General features: G+C 44.3%; 1 protein-coding gene across 2 annotated transcripts in view; it reads right to left on the bottom strand.

Moving 5' to 3' along the window:
* Positions 1–5658: 5658 nt before the first annotated feature.
* The window catches only part of CCN4 (cellular communication network factor 4), a 40741-nt gene continuing 32937 nt past the window's right edge, over positions 5659–13462 (bottom strand). For both annotated transcript variants that reach the window (XM_021942673.2, XM_031669777.1), the window contains 2 exons: positions 11753–11946; positions 5659–9899 (listed from right to left, as the gene is read on the bottom strand). In XM_021942673.2, the coding sequence (XP_021798365.2) occupies positions 9600–9899; positions 11753–11946 (494 nt within the window). In that variant the 3' untranslated portion in view covers positions 5659–9599. The remainder of the gene's footprint in view (positions 9900–11752; positions 11947–13462) is intronic.

Here is a 13462-nt window from a genome sequence, read left to right as displayed (position 1 = left end):
TCAGGCAATCCACCTGCCTCGGCCTCCCAAAGTGCTAGTGTTACAGGTGTGAGCCACCTCGACTGGCCAGATTTTCCTTTTTCCTTGACAGCGTTGAGAAGCACTAGTCAGGCATTCTATTGCAGGTCTCTCCACTGAGGTTTGTACGTAGTTCTTCTCATGGTACAACTGGGGGCTGTGGGTTTTTCGGGGAAGCCCATAGAGGTGGTTTGTCCTGCTTCTCACATCATATCCAGGCCACACACTATCACTGTCGTTTATTGCCGATGGGATTAATGGTGATGGCCTAGCTGGGGTAGTGTTTGCCAGATTTCTCCATCGTCAAGTTACCCTTTCTACTTCTCCATATTCATTCCTTGGAAGCGCGAACCCCCAGAACTTGAGACAGTTCTCCGTTAATTTAGAAAGTTTATTTTGCCAAAGCTGAGGACGTGCACCTGTGACCCAGCTTCAGGAGGTCCTGACGACCTGTGACCTAGGTGGTCGGGGTGCGGTTTGGTTTTATACATTTTAGGGAGACACGAGACATCCATCCATACATGTAAGAACCATACAAAGGTTCCATCCAGAAGCAGGGACAACTAGAAGCAGGGAGAGGAATTGCAGGTCACAGGTAGGTGAGAGACAGATGGTTGTATTCTTTTTATGTATGTATGTATGTATTATACTTTAAGTTCTAGGGTACATGTGCACACCGCATGTTCTCACTCATAGGTGGGAATTGAACAATGAGAACACCTGGACACAGGATAGTTGTATTCTTTTGAGCTTCTGATAAGCCTTTCCGAAGGAGGCAATCAGACCATGCATCTATCTCAGGGAGCAGAGGGATGACTTTGAATAGAATGGGAGGCAGGTTTGCCCTGAGCAATTTCCAACTTGACTTTCCCCTTTAGCTGAGTGATTTTGGGGACCCCAGGATTTTCCTTTCACAGAAGCAAGTCACTGAGTGCAGCCCCCACTCAAGGACAGGCCCCCACTGAGAACAGCTCTCATGCTGTTCTCTGTGTTGGTTTTTCTTCACTTCCCTTGAAGAATTTCTTAGGCTTTGTAAAATGTTTAGCTGTAAACACTTTCGAAGTCTGCACCATCGTGCAACAGGTGGATGTGCTGTAGTTCACAGCCCTGCTGTTTAGGATCTAGACTTGGAAGAAGGTGGGGACATCACCTCAGCACAGAAGAGTGAGAGGGCGTTCCCAGCAGAGGGGCCAGTTTGGGCACCAGCACTGAGGGTGGATGGTATGTGTCCTTTTTTTTTTTTTAGATGGAGTTTTGCCTTTGTCATCCAGGCTGGAGTGCAATGGCATGATCTCAGCTCACTGCAACCTCCACCTCCTGGGTTCAAGCGATTCTCCTGCCTCAGCCTCTGGAGTAACTGGGGTTACAAGCATGTGCCACTACACCCAGCTAATTTTTTGTACTTTTAGTAGAGACGGGATTTCACCATGTTGGTCAGGCAGGTCTTGAACTCCTGATCTCAGGTGATCCACCTGCCTCAGCCTCCAAAGTGCTGGGATTACAGGAGTGAGCCACTGCATCCAGCCTGGTATGTGTCTTTGTGAGGAACGTGCAGTGTAGACCTGGGCAGATGACCTTGTGAGCTGTGCGTGGCAGGAGGTGAGCCTGGAGTGATAGTTTTTACAACTGCATCCTGTCCCAGCAGGGGCTGAGGGGAAGGCAGGGTCCTTGGGCTTCTTTGTGCCACGGATGGTCCCATTGATAAGTTAGAGAAGACTTCAGACTCCTCCTCTGAAGAGTTTTAAATGCGTAAAATAAAATACGTAAGACTAAAAAAGCCACTTGTAGAGAAGTATAATTATCCAAATGTGACTATTGTGTGACCTAATCACATGCACTTCTTCAGCAGTAATATGGAAGCAGACCTCAACATCGCTGCAATTTCAAAGTCCTGTACTTTGAGCTATCTGCTGCAATTGAAATAAGAGGATTATCGGGATTACAGCTGCTGATACTATTAGGGTTTGTCGCCTACATTTAGATAGAAGGAAATGCTAAGTTGCAATTAGTGGTTAGGAACAACAAAGATGCATTTTTTTCACCATCTGGGAACAGGGCCCTCTGGATTCTATACATAGATTCTTGGAGGGCCCAGGGACCCCAGGTTAAGAAGCCCTGTTTAAAGTCAGGGGAGGGAGGAGCATGTTGGCTCATGATTATTCAACAAACGTAAGAAGTGCCTTTCCTACTTTGTGTCCTGTGTGAGACGGGAACTAAGATAAAGTGGGTGGTGGAGGAAATGGCGAGGATGGTGAGGAAGCATCCCAGCAGGGGGGTTGTGCCAGCTTTGAGGAGTCAGTGTGGCACAGAGACCTGCTGTGGTCTGGCTTCTGCGAGGAAGAAACTGTTGCCGGTGTTTACATGTATCCGTGCTATTTAGAGATACATACCCAAAGTCTGTTTGGCCAGCTGGGGATCTGATTCTGGTCTCCTAGCTGCTTGTTTTGGTTTCAAATCTTCCGATTCTTGGGTTTCAGCAGCCCCTGGGAGGCCAAGTGTGTGCTGAGATTAGCATGTGCAGGGTCTGGCCTTGGCCCTTTTCAGTTTCCCTAAGAAAGTCATTGGGTTGACCCCTAGATCTGGTCTAAATCCATCGGCTTACGTATTTATATTGGGCTTCTTAGGCTACGTGGAAACCCTTCGCCAGTGTCCCACATGGAATCCAAGAGCAGAAGATGAGGCTTGGCCCTATGGGGTGGGAGACAGGATTGGGGAGGAGTTAGCCGTCTCCTTTCTAAGATCAGATTTTTCTGTAACTCTGAAGCATAAAACGGTGGCCCTAACCCAGGGGCTACCTGACCTTTTGGCTCTTGAACCCAAAACTAATCAGGTCTTTCTGTCTCTTAAGGGGAAGAATCTCATTGGTCCAGCTCTACTCAGGTGCCACTCCCTGTCTAATTAACTGTGACTGGGCTCACGTTGCTCCTGCGCCCTTCCCCCCACATACATGCAGCGGGCATCTGAGTAATTGATGTCGTTGTGGCGATGAATTGGGCATATCTGTTGCATGATTAAGCCCATTGACAGCAAAGCTCACTGGCAGAACATGCCCTTTCTCATCCCTGCTTTGAGAAGTGTCTGCTGAATGCCCAGCCCTCGCCAGGAGGCAGGCACCACCATGTAGAGATGGGACATCTAGCATTTGTAACACATGTCACTGTGGGTGTCCTTCCTCCCGCAAACTAGGGATTGTGTTTTTTTCTTTTTCTTCTTCTTCTTCTTTTTTTTTTTTAGATGGACTCCTGCTCTGTCACCCAGGCTGGAGTGTAGTGGTGTGATCTGGGCTCCCAGCAACCTCCGCTTCCTGGGTTCAAGTGATTCTCCTACCTTAGCCTCCCAAGTATCTGGGACTACAGGTGCACCACCATGCCTGGCTAATTTTTTGTATTTTCAGTAGAGACGGGGTCTCGCCATGTTGGCCAGGCTGGTGAGATTTCTTCTGTATCGACAGGACCAGCATAGAGCAAAGCACATAACAGGAGACTTTTGTTAAATTAACAGATGCATACTTCCTTTAATAATATTTAGTGTGCTTTATAGATTATTTCACCTTTTTATTATTTATTTGTGAGTTTTCCTTGCTTCATATAGATGAGAAAACCAAGACTCAAGAGAGATTAAATCGCTTGCCCAGCCATTTCTAAAATGGATTAAATCCCTTGTTGTCTTGTTGTCTTTTAAAACCGTTCACTGAGCACGTGACTCATGCCCCCACTTATTGATGTCTTGGGATTGTGGAATATCAGTAAATTCCTGGGACTAACTAAGACTGTGGATGCCCGTAAGGTTGTTACTGACTGTGGCAGCTGTTTGTCCTTCCATTATTAGATAGTCCCACTCGGACTTAGATGACCTGCTTTTGTATCTTTCATCTGGCTTTTAATTTTTCCACCTCTTCCTCTGCTGCCGGGCTGGCCTCTGCTATCAATAAGCCTGCTTTGGGCAGCTTCCTCTCCCTTTTTATGGAATGGACTAAGAAATCTACATTGTTAGGGTTGTGTGAAAAACAAGAGCAGTGAGGTTTAGGCTGGAGATCTGGAGACATTCGTTACAGAATAAAATACATGAAACAGTGCACGGGCTTCGTGACAGCTTGTTTGTCTCCTCAGAAGTCATTTTTGCTCATTCCTACATTTAGAAAGAACCCAGATTCAACTAGAATTTGGTTCTCTGAATACAGAGGATGCCTTTGCATTCCGATTTTGTCAGTAGGGGTGATGGAGAACACTGGCATCTCTGCAATATGCTTTTGAAAAGAAAATGCTTCATAATAAAATGCTCTGGCCATTTCCCCTAAATCCCGTTTTCCCCCCAATTCAGCCACCTGATATCCTAAAAAATTGCCCTAACATCTATACATTCATCTCAATCTGAGGCACCCACAGGACACCATGATCTAAGTTCCAATTTTGAAACCGATATGTTTCAGGATAGAGGTGTTCCTAGAAAGAATTCGTGTGACGATTATATTTTTATTGGAATGGAGCCTCCTCTTGACTTTTTATACTCTCTTCATGTGTTGTGGGGGCAAATGGATGAGAGGGATTTGGCCAAGAGGTATCAAAAGAGGCATTCACTTCATCTGCCCCAGCCATCTGCACATCGGTCCATACAGCTCAGATATGCTGTGTTCTGTGTCGGGCTTGGGAGCCATAGAGAAGTGTAACACACCCTTCCTGCTTTAGAGAAGCTGGGTTTTAAATCAAGTGACAGCACAACATGAAAACATAAAAAGCAAAAAATTAAGGGGCTCAGCAGTCTATGGCTGAGGTAAAAGAGCATTCAACTGAGTATAGATAGTGACACTATAACGGAGTATAGATAGTTTTCTTTACATTTGCTATTTTAAATAAGGGCTAAATACATTAAATATACACACACACACATTGACATTAATTCTTACTGCAGCCTTGCTGATTACCCCCAGTTTATAAAGAAACTCAGCTGATAATAGATGTGTTTAGTAAGTGCTTAATGTTCTAAGTTTATTAAGTGCTTAGTATTCTAAAATCTATTTTAAAATTTTGTATGAAATATGCATCCCACTGAGGGGTAGGTACAATCATTTTCTAACTCTCACAGCTGGAGAAACTGAGGCTCAGATGAGCCTAGTAAGGAAAAAAGGATATCAAGATCCATTTGAGGCCCAAAGTCAGGACTGTTTCCATTGCATCTGCACCCTTCCTTATGCTTCTTTTTCCTCCTCTTGGTTCCTAAGGCAGCTGGCAATAGATATTCTGTCCATCCATCCGATCCTTGCTTACTCAGTTCTTGACATGTGCCTGCTTCTGAGCTAGGCTCAGAGGAAGCAGCTACAGTCCCTGACCTCACAGTACTCAGTCTCGTTGGAGATGTAGAAAGACACTGAATATGTGAGTGAGTGAATGAATAAACGCCAACAATTTCACTTTATATTTACATGAGGTGTCTTCCAGCCCGGATACATTGGCAGCCCTTGTCTTCTCTGAGTTCTAAACTTTGTGTTTCTAAACCCATTTCCAAACTTTTTTAGCCATTTTAATGTCACTATATAAAGTGTCTGGGACCTCGTTTCCACCATCTGCACATTTATTGAACGTGCTCAATGCTCCATCATTGTCTCATAACAACTGCAGGTACAAGAGAAGCCACCAAATCCAGTACGTGACTTTGCTGATGGTTTATTCCCTTCAGGAGAAAAGCCTTACACAGAGAAATTGAGCAACGAAAGCCTTCACACTGAGCAAACACGTTCCCCACTACACAAATCATGAGAAAAATGAGGACTGTTGTGAAACATGACAGATTGCCCAAGTGTTATTTTTCGTCTATTGGAAAATTCTAAGACGTTTCCTCATGTGTAGTTTTTCAGTCACAAAAATGGCAGTAGGAATATTTAAATATTAAATCACAGTTTGAAAATAGATATATACATATATATACACATGCAGAGATACATAGTTGACTGTTATGATTCCCAGATATGCAGAGTTTACACTGTGGCTGCTTTGCATCAAGACAAGTTTGTAAGAAGCAGTGACATAGTTCAACATAGTAGTCAGGAGCTAGATTACTTCCCTGTAATTGCTATAGACACACGGTACAAGGCTAGCGAGATTACAGACAATCATATCATTTGAGTCTACTATCTTTGATAACTCTGAATCATTTTCAAAGTTAAAATTGCAGCTATTGTCAGTAAAGTGCCTCTTATAAAGGTCATGCCTTCTGATTTGGGGACAGAATAACTAGGCGTAGCACAAGAAGAGATGGCTCAGGTATCGGACTATCCTGGGTTTCCAGTCTTGGTCTGCTGTTCACTAGCTGGTAAGACCTTGAGTAAACTATTAAACCTCTGTGAGACTCAGATGATAGTGCCATATTCTGTAGGTCTGCTGTGAAGATTAAATGAGATATGGTAGGAAAGCACTTTCCACAAGGCTTGGTGTATGCTAAGCGCTCATCAAATGCTTATAATAAGGTTTAGCAAGATTTAATTTGGTGAATTCAGATCTCCCTCTCTTTTGCACACCTAAGCACACCTGAGTAATTCACTCTAAGTACTAATGTAAATTTCCTCAGCCAAGGTTAACTAACCCGTAGGGTACATTTTCTTTGTCTCAGAACATATAGTTAACAAGGGACCAGAGAGGTGATGATCTATTTGGTCTATTTGAAGCCCCTTGTAGATATGATTCTCCAATAGGAGTCATTCAGGTCTTTTCTAGAGGCCTCTGCAAGAGCAGGGACTGATAGAATAAGCTGGTGTTTGGGCTCTAACTTTTTGGGGGCTGACTTCTCAGAAAATCTGAGTCCCAGATGTTCCATTTATAAAATAGTGAAGAGATGTATACTCAAAATTGCTGTAACAATTAAATAAGATAATGAACAACTTAGCATAGTGCTTGGCACTGAGTAAACAATCAATGGAGATTTTTTCCATTATATTTATTATTCTTAATTTTTATTGAATCCGGCCACACCATTGCAGGGAAATTCTGACTTAGAAAGAGCTTCATTACATTGGATCCAAATTTCCTTATCCATGACTTCAACCCATGGGTCTGAGACTTGCCCTCTGCGCTCTGCATAAGATAGTTCCATTTCTCAAAATCAATGGCAACTGGGTTTTTCTGACCACCTTCTTCCACCCATTGCCAGAATAATCCCTAGTTTCTCCAACCCGACTTCCTATGATCTTTGAAAGCTAAGTTCAGTTTCCCAAATTGAGATGCAAATTCAGTAAGAACCTAGCTCTTAGGTTTCCACTGAATTTCAAATGGAGTGAGCTGTTATCCAGCCTTGTAATTTGTAGATGGCAGGTGTTTTCACTCTAAGAAAATCTAATGTGATTCACACTGACTTACAGAAGAGATCATTCATGGGGTGAATTCTCTTTATACAAGAATTCTTATATATGCATATACAAATATATGTATATATACATACACATTTCTTTAAAATATTAAATGTCTCTTTTGCTAAGGCACTTAATATAAAATTTTGACTGTTAAAATTATATTTTCATGTCGCTTTGGAAGAAGAGAGCTTCGAATAAAAGTAGGAACACATGCACAGCTTCCCGTATTCATCAAGTATTTAATGAGCGCCACTGTATGACTTGCACTGGACTAGGTTTTGGGGAGGTCATAGTAAGGAGGACAGATTCCCAGTCCTTTTCCTGTTTAGGAATTTCTCTGCACACTGCACAGAATTCCCTGTGAATAACTACACAACATTCAATATGCAGCATTGGGTAAACAGAATCATCTTTTAAATGTGTGATGAGAGCTGGTTCTGATGGGAAAGAGGGGAGAAGCTATAGGGGATTTGTGGATTTTTGTGTGTCCCATGTTTTTTTGATACTTAAGCGCCTAAATTATCAGAAAATCAGATATTCTTGTCCTTTAAAAAGGAGCTAGAAAGACAATAAGAGGGGAAAATGACAGTGAAAAAAAGCCACTTATTCCCATATGTTTTCCTATTTTCCTATTCTGACACATTTGGAAGCTCTAAAAAAAAAAAAAGGGAGAAAATATGGGTTATAAAGACAGTCCAATTTCTATCTGAATCCTACTTTCCCACTCACCAACTGGGTGACTCTGGTCGAGTTTTCTCACCTCTATGAGCTTCCATTTCACATTTGTAAGGACAGAAATAATAATGGGAACTTCTCAACATTGTCGAGAAGATTCAGTGAGCTAATACATGCAAAGCACTGAGAGCAATGTCTGGCACAGAAAAGGCCCTAAATAAAAGAATTCTAACAGTAAATATTATATTTTACTAATACAATAAATAATAGCCTGATATTCATTAACAATAACCTTTTCCTTTTAGCTTCAACCTCTTCAGGTTTAAACCCTTGTTAGGCTATTTCTGTTTCTAAACAACTGGTAAACCTCTATCTTCATACCAGGAAACTGCCATTTGGTCAGCAGAACCAAAGGCTGTTAAATGAGTCTCTGCAATAGATGTGCCCTGAGCATGGGGACCCTTGGAGTCCCACAGCTTCCAGCTCTAGAGGTCACCCCAGGCTGCTACCAAGTGGACCCACTTCTTGGTTTGACCCACACCCCTAACTGAACCTGTCTTGGTCATTTCAGTGGGTCTGGCATGGTCTGCAGCTGGGTCTGTCAAGGCTCTGTAAGAGTAGAGGAATGTTCCAGGGCACCACTCTCAGGGGCCAGACAGGCCGGTCCAGAGGCCTTACCAATTCCTATGAGCCCCAAGCCGGGCAAGGGAGAAGATTCAAGGAAGAGCCTGGCCAAGTACCCAAAGCCCTGCCATTCAGCAGCTGATTCAGTGTGAGAGTCAATTGGTCCTTCTGAAATGGGCTGACCTTGTCCTGTCTCTGGAGTATTAACTGGGGGCTTTTCCCATCAATAAGAATGTTTATCAAATTTTATTTCTGACTGGGATCAACCTAATCTGTACCCTTCACAGTGTAGGGTTGAAGAGAAACTTAACCTCAACAATGCCCAGGTTAATGGATACAACTTTCCATTAAAAATCAAAATCAAGCAACTATTCACCTCACTTGGCAAATGTTCGATGACCTTGAGGTGCACACATATTTGGAATCAGGATGGTTTTCGTGTGTTAACGTCAGAATTACCCATTATAGTACCTCTTGGCAGGCTACAAATAACAAATTATTCTATTGTTCCAAATTCCATCTATCCATCTGAATGGACCCAAAGAGTCTTGTGGTTTGGCATCTAAAGAAGAAATTAGTGATATTAGAAGTCTACCTGATTCAATTTCTTGGGATTTAGGCAAGATCCAGCAGGACTTCTAGTGACTTGGAAAGGCTGGATCAGGCTTGGGTATAGTCCAGAACAGCTAGAGACAGGCATTTTTCTTTAGAGTAGATGCTGAATGATGTCAAGGAGAAAACTCATAGTATGGGCCTGAGCAGCACCATCATGGGTCATTTCGGTGGTTAGAGACAGAAAAGGAGGCCAAGGGTCCAGATCAGGGTAACTAGGAATGAGTGGGAAATTGACAAAATAAGGCTCAATGGTGAAAAGTTATTGACCATAGGGCTGACTGCTTCACAGGCATTGGGTCAGTCTCCAAGACCTAAGATTTGTGCCTGCCTAGTTCGCAATTTCTGAGAAGTCAGGGTAGGATTCCAAATCAGCAAAGATGTCATTGGGATTCCTACAGCTCAGGTTGCAGAAGCAGGCATTAATCCATAGGACCTGGCGGGAGAAGCCAAGCCCATCAGGACACTGGAAAGACACGTTGATGGTCTTGGACTTGTAGGGGATGCAGCACCTGCTGTCCCTGCAAACTCCACAGTATTTGGGTTGATAGGAGCGTGTGCTGATGCAGCCGGCGAGGGTGAAGTTCATGGATGCCTCTGGCTGATACACAGCCAGACACTTCTTCCCTGCCTGAAGGAAAGGAAAGGCACTTTCAGTGGGGGTGCTCAGAGGATGGACAATCACCTTCTTCCCCTGAGCCCCGTTTTTCCCTCCTCACTATGTGGGAGCATTCCACCTTACTTTCAGCTTCACAGCATCCTCAAGCAAGGAGGGACAATAGCAAACACAGTGAGATCCAGTGTACTGCACAGGGGTAAATGGAGGACCACAGAGGAACATGTTTTGTTTGGGTTGTATCTCACAGCCTGCACTTTCTCTTTTGTCCTGCGTTTTTGTCTTGCCTATGGCCGTTCATCGTGGTTTCACCAACATGGGGAGCCTGTGTAGCTCCTTCATCCAAGCAAGTTCCCCTGTCTAGCTAGTGGCAGAACTGGCATCAGGACTCCATGCTCAGGGAACATGCTTTGCCCTAACTTCCCTGCCCGCCTTTGCCTCTCGTGGTCTTTCACACACACCTTTAATATGCAATGTATTCAAATGGATTTACATTATTAAAAGGTGACTCTACCTTCCACTGGGCTATGGGCCACTTGAGATTTGCTGTTCTTTCTGTGTCTCTGTGGTATAATTCCATGCCTAGTACAGAGTAGGCACAGAGTAAACCCATTGGATTGAGGGTTCTCAGGGTCTACTGTGTATAGCACCATGCTAGATCTAGGCTGTATGGCGGCATGAATCTTGCCCAATTTGGGAAACCCTCTGAGGGTATATAATTCTGGAAAAAAATTGGTTAGAAATCAAAATTGGCTTGGACTTGAATTATCTGGTCTAGTAATGGTAGAGCCATCTCACTCAGCTTAGGACCTTTTCTCTAATTTTTCTGCAGCCGGTACATTTTCCATGTATGTTTTCAGTTAAGAGATGTCTATGGAATGCTTACTGTATACCAAGTGCAGAAAATACAAAAGCTAGTATTACAGGGAAAAATAATCAGAGAGGAAGAAGAAGAAAGAAGAGGAGAAGAAGGAGAAGGAAGAAGAAAAATGGATCCAGTTGATCAATATGTAGATGACTGGAGAAGGTGTCTAGGGGATGAGCAGTGATGTTGGATGTCTGAAGAGGATCACAGGGAGCCGTGCTGCCTTTTTTACACTGGAGGCAACCCTGGCCTCAACATCCCTAAGAAACCATCAGCATTCCAAAAATGGAATAACTGCTGAATTTTTTGTTTTGTTTGCTTTGATTTTCATGTGACAAAAGACTGACCACTCCTAAGGCATGAGTGAGGGAGACTTGAATTAGATAAATCAGATCCACTTTTAACTCTGAAGCTGGGGCTCAGGCTAATGTGGCCCAATTTTCTTTGATGCTTTATTTTAATTATCTTGGACTCTTAAAGCTGAAAGGGATTTCAGAGATCAACTCCAATATCTTAATGATGAGGGAATGGGGGCTCAGTGATGAGCAGAGATTGGCCACAGTCACATGCAATTAATGCAAGTAGACATTTGACTCTAGGGGTCCTGAGCCTCATTTAGTGCTCCCTATATCACCCAGTGTGGCTGCTCTGTGTGAGTGGGCTGGCATGGGAGTGAAGGGAGGATAGAAATTGGTAAGGATCCCTCAGAATCATTATAGAAGACCACTCCTGACGGTCCCTGAGGTTTTCCTGGAGTGATCCTGATTCTAATAACATGATGCCTACCAAAGCTTCCACTGAGTGAAATTCACAGTGCACCAATCTGGTGACCTGCATTATCCCAAATAGCTGTTACACCAGATCTACCAGGTGAGCTTAACTGTTCCCACTTTACAATATTCCCACTTTACAAATGCTTCCCACGAGGAAGTTCAGGAGCCAGGCTCAAATCCGGATTTGTCTGCTTGTGAAGTCCAGACGTCCACCCCTGCTCTGGACCCACCTTAATGAGTGTACGGATGTCCACATCGCATGGCCGCAGGTTGCAGAGGCGGCTTTCTTGCTCAGGCCAGCACTGGGCATTAACATTGGAGATCCGAGTGGAGACCCCCAGGCCGCAGCTGGTGGAACAAGGGCTCCAGGGGCTTGTGTAGGCTATGCAGTTCCTGTGCCACGGCTCTACCTCACCCACAGCATCTGTGTGTGGGGACCAGAATCTGCATGAATCTACAGCTCCCACCAGCCCCCAACCCTCACCTTCACCACACTAAGGTCTGGGGTCCCCAGAACTCAAGGGAACAGAGAGAAATTGGCTGTGCCTCCCCACAGGACAGCAAGTTGGCTTCTAACCAGCAAAGGTACCCAGGGAGTGGAGGACATGTTCTGAGCTCCTTGTATTTTTCTGATCAAAAGAGGCAGTGTGGAAGCATGGGAGGAAACCCATCTTTAGAGACGGGTGGACCCAAGTTCAAATTCTGCTCTACCACCTACAGGCTGTGTGATCTTAGATAACCCACCCTGGGCCTGTCTCCCTATTAGAACAATAACAGCTGCCTGTGGGGCTGGCAACACAATAATAGGGCTTAGATTTTTACTGAGTATGCATCAAACATCCTGCTAGGTGCTGGGAATAGGACTTATTTTATTATTGTTACTATTTTTTGAGATGGAGTTGCTCAGGCTGGAGTGCAATGGTACGATCTTGGCCCACTGCAACCTCTGAATCCTGGGCTTTAAGTTATTCTCCTGTTCATCCTCCTAAGTAGCTGGGATTACAGGCATGGGCCACCATGCCCAGCTAACTTTGTATTTTTGGTAGAGATGAGGTTTCACCATGTTGGTCGGGCTGGTCTCGAACTCCTGAGCTTAGCAGATCTGCCCACTTTGGCCTCTCAAAGTGTTGGGATTACAGGCATGGGCCACCGCGCCTGGCTGGAAATAAGACTTTTAAAAGACATTCTCCTGCCTCTGCAGAGATAAAGTTTACTTGGGGGAAGTGCAAAGGCAAGTAGCTACATTCTAGCACCTAACATTTTGTTTCAGTGATGCCGAGGGCATAGTGGTTAAGAGGGCATACGGGCTTCCTTGGGAGGCCAAGGCAGGTGGATCACTTGAGGTCGGGAGTTTTGAGACTAGCCTGGCCAACATGGTGAAACCCCATCTCTACTAAAAAATACACAAACTAGCCGGGTGTGGTGGCATGTGCCTGTAATCCCAGCTACTCAGGAGGTTCAGTCACAAGAACTGCTTGCATCTGGGAGGCAGATGTTTCAGTGAGCCGAGATCATGCCCCTGCACTCCAGCCTGGTCTAAAAAGCAAGACTCTGTTTAAAAAAAAAAAAAAAAAAGGGAAAAAGAGGACATACACTCTTCAACTGGCAGCACTGCTACTTGCTGACTATGTAATTTCCAATAAGCTAGCTCACACCTCCTTGCCTCAGGATCCCCACCTGCAGATGGGGTTGGCTATAGCATCTCTTTCCCATACCGTGATAGAAAAGACAACTTTACACCTATGAAAGCACCCAAGTTGTCCCTGGCCTTTAGTAAGCTAAAGCCCTTAGTTAATGTGAGTCTGTGTGGTCATTTGACTATCAGCCAACTCAACTACCCACTCTTGGATGGTCCTATTGATGCACGTATCTCCCGCGTCTAGAAGATGGTAGGTGCTCTCTAACCATCTGAAAAATGGAAAACGGTAGCGAACTCAAGA

Source organism: Papio anubis, chromosome 8 (assembly GCF_008728515.1).
Source record: "Papio anubis isolate 15944 chromosome 8, Panubis1.0, whole genome shotgun sequence".
Taxonomy (NCBI): Eukaryota; Metazoa; Chordata; class Mammalia; order Primates; family Cercopithecidae; genus Papio; species Papio anubis.
This window is presented reverse-complemented; position numbering and strand designations above follow the sequence as displayed.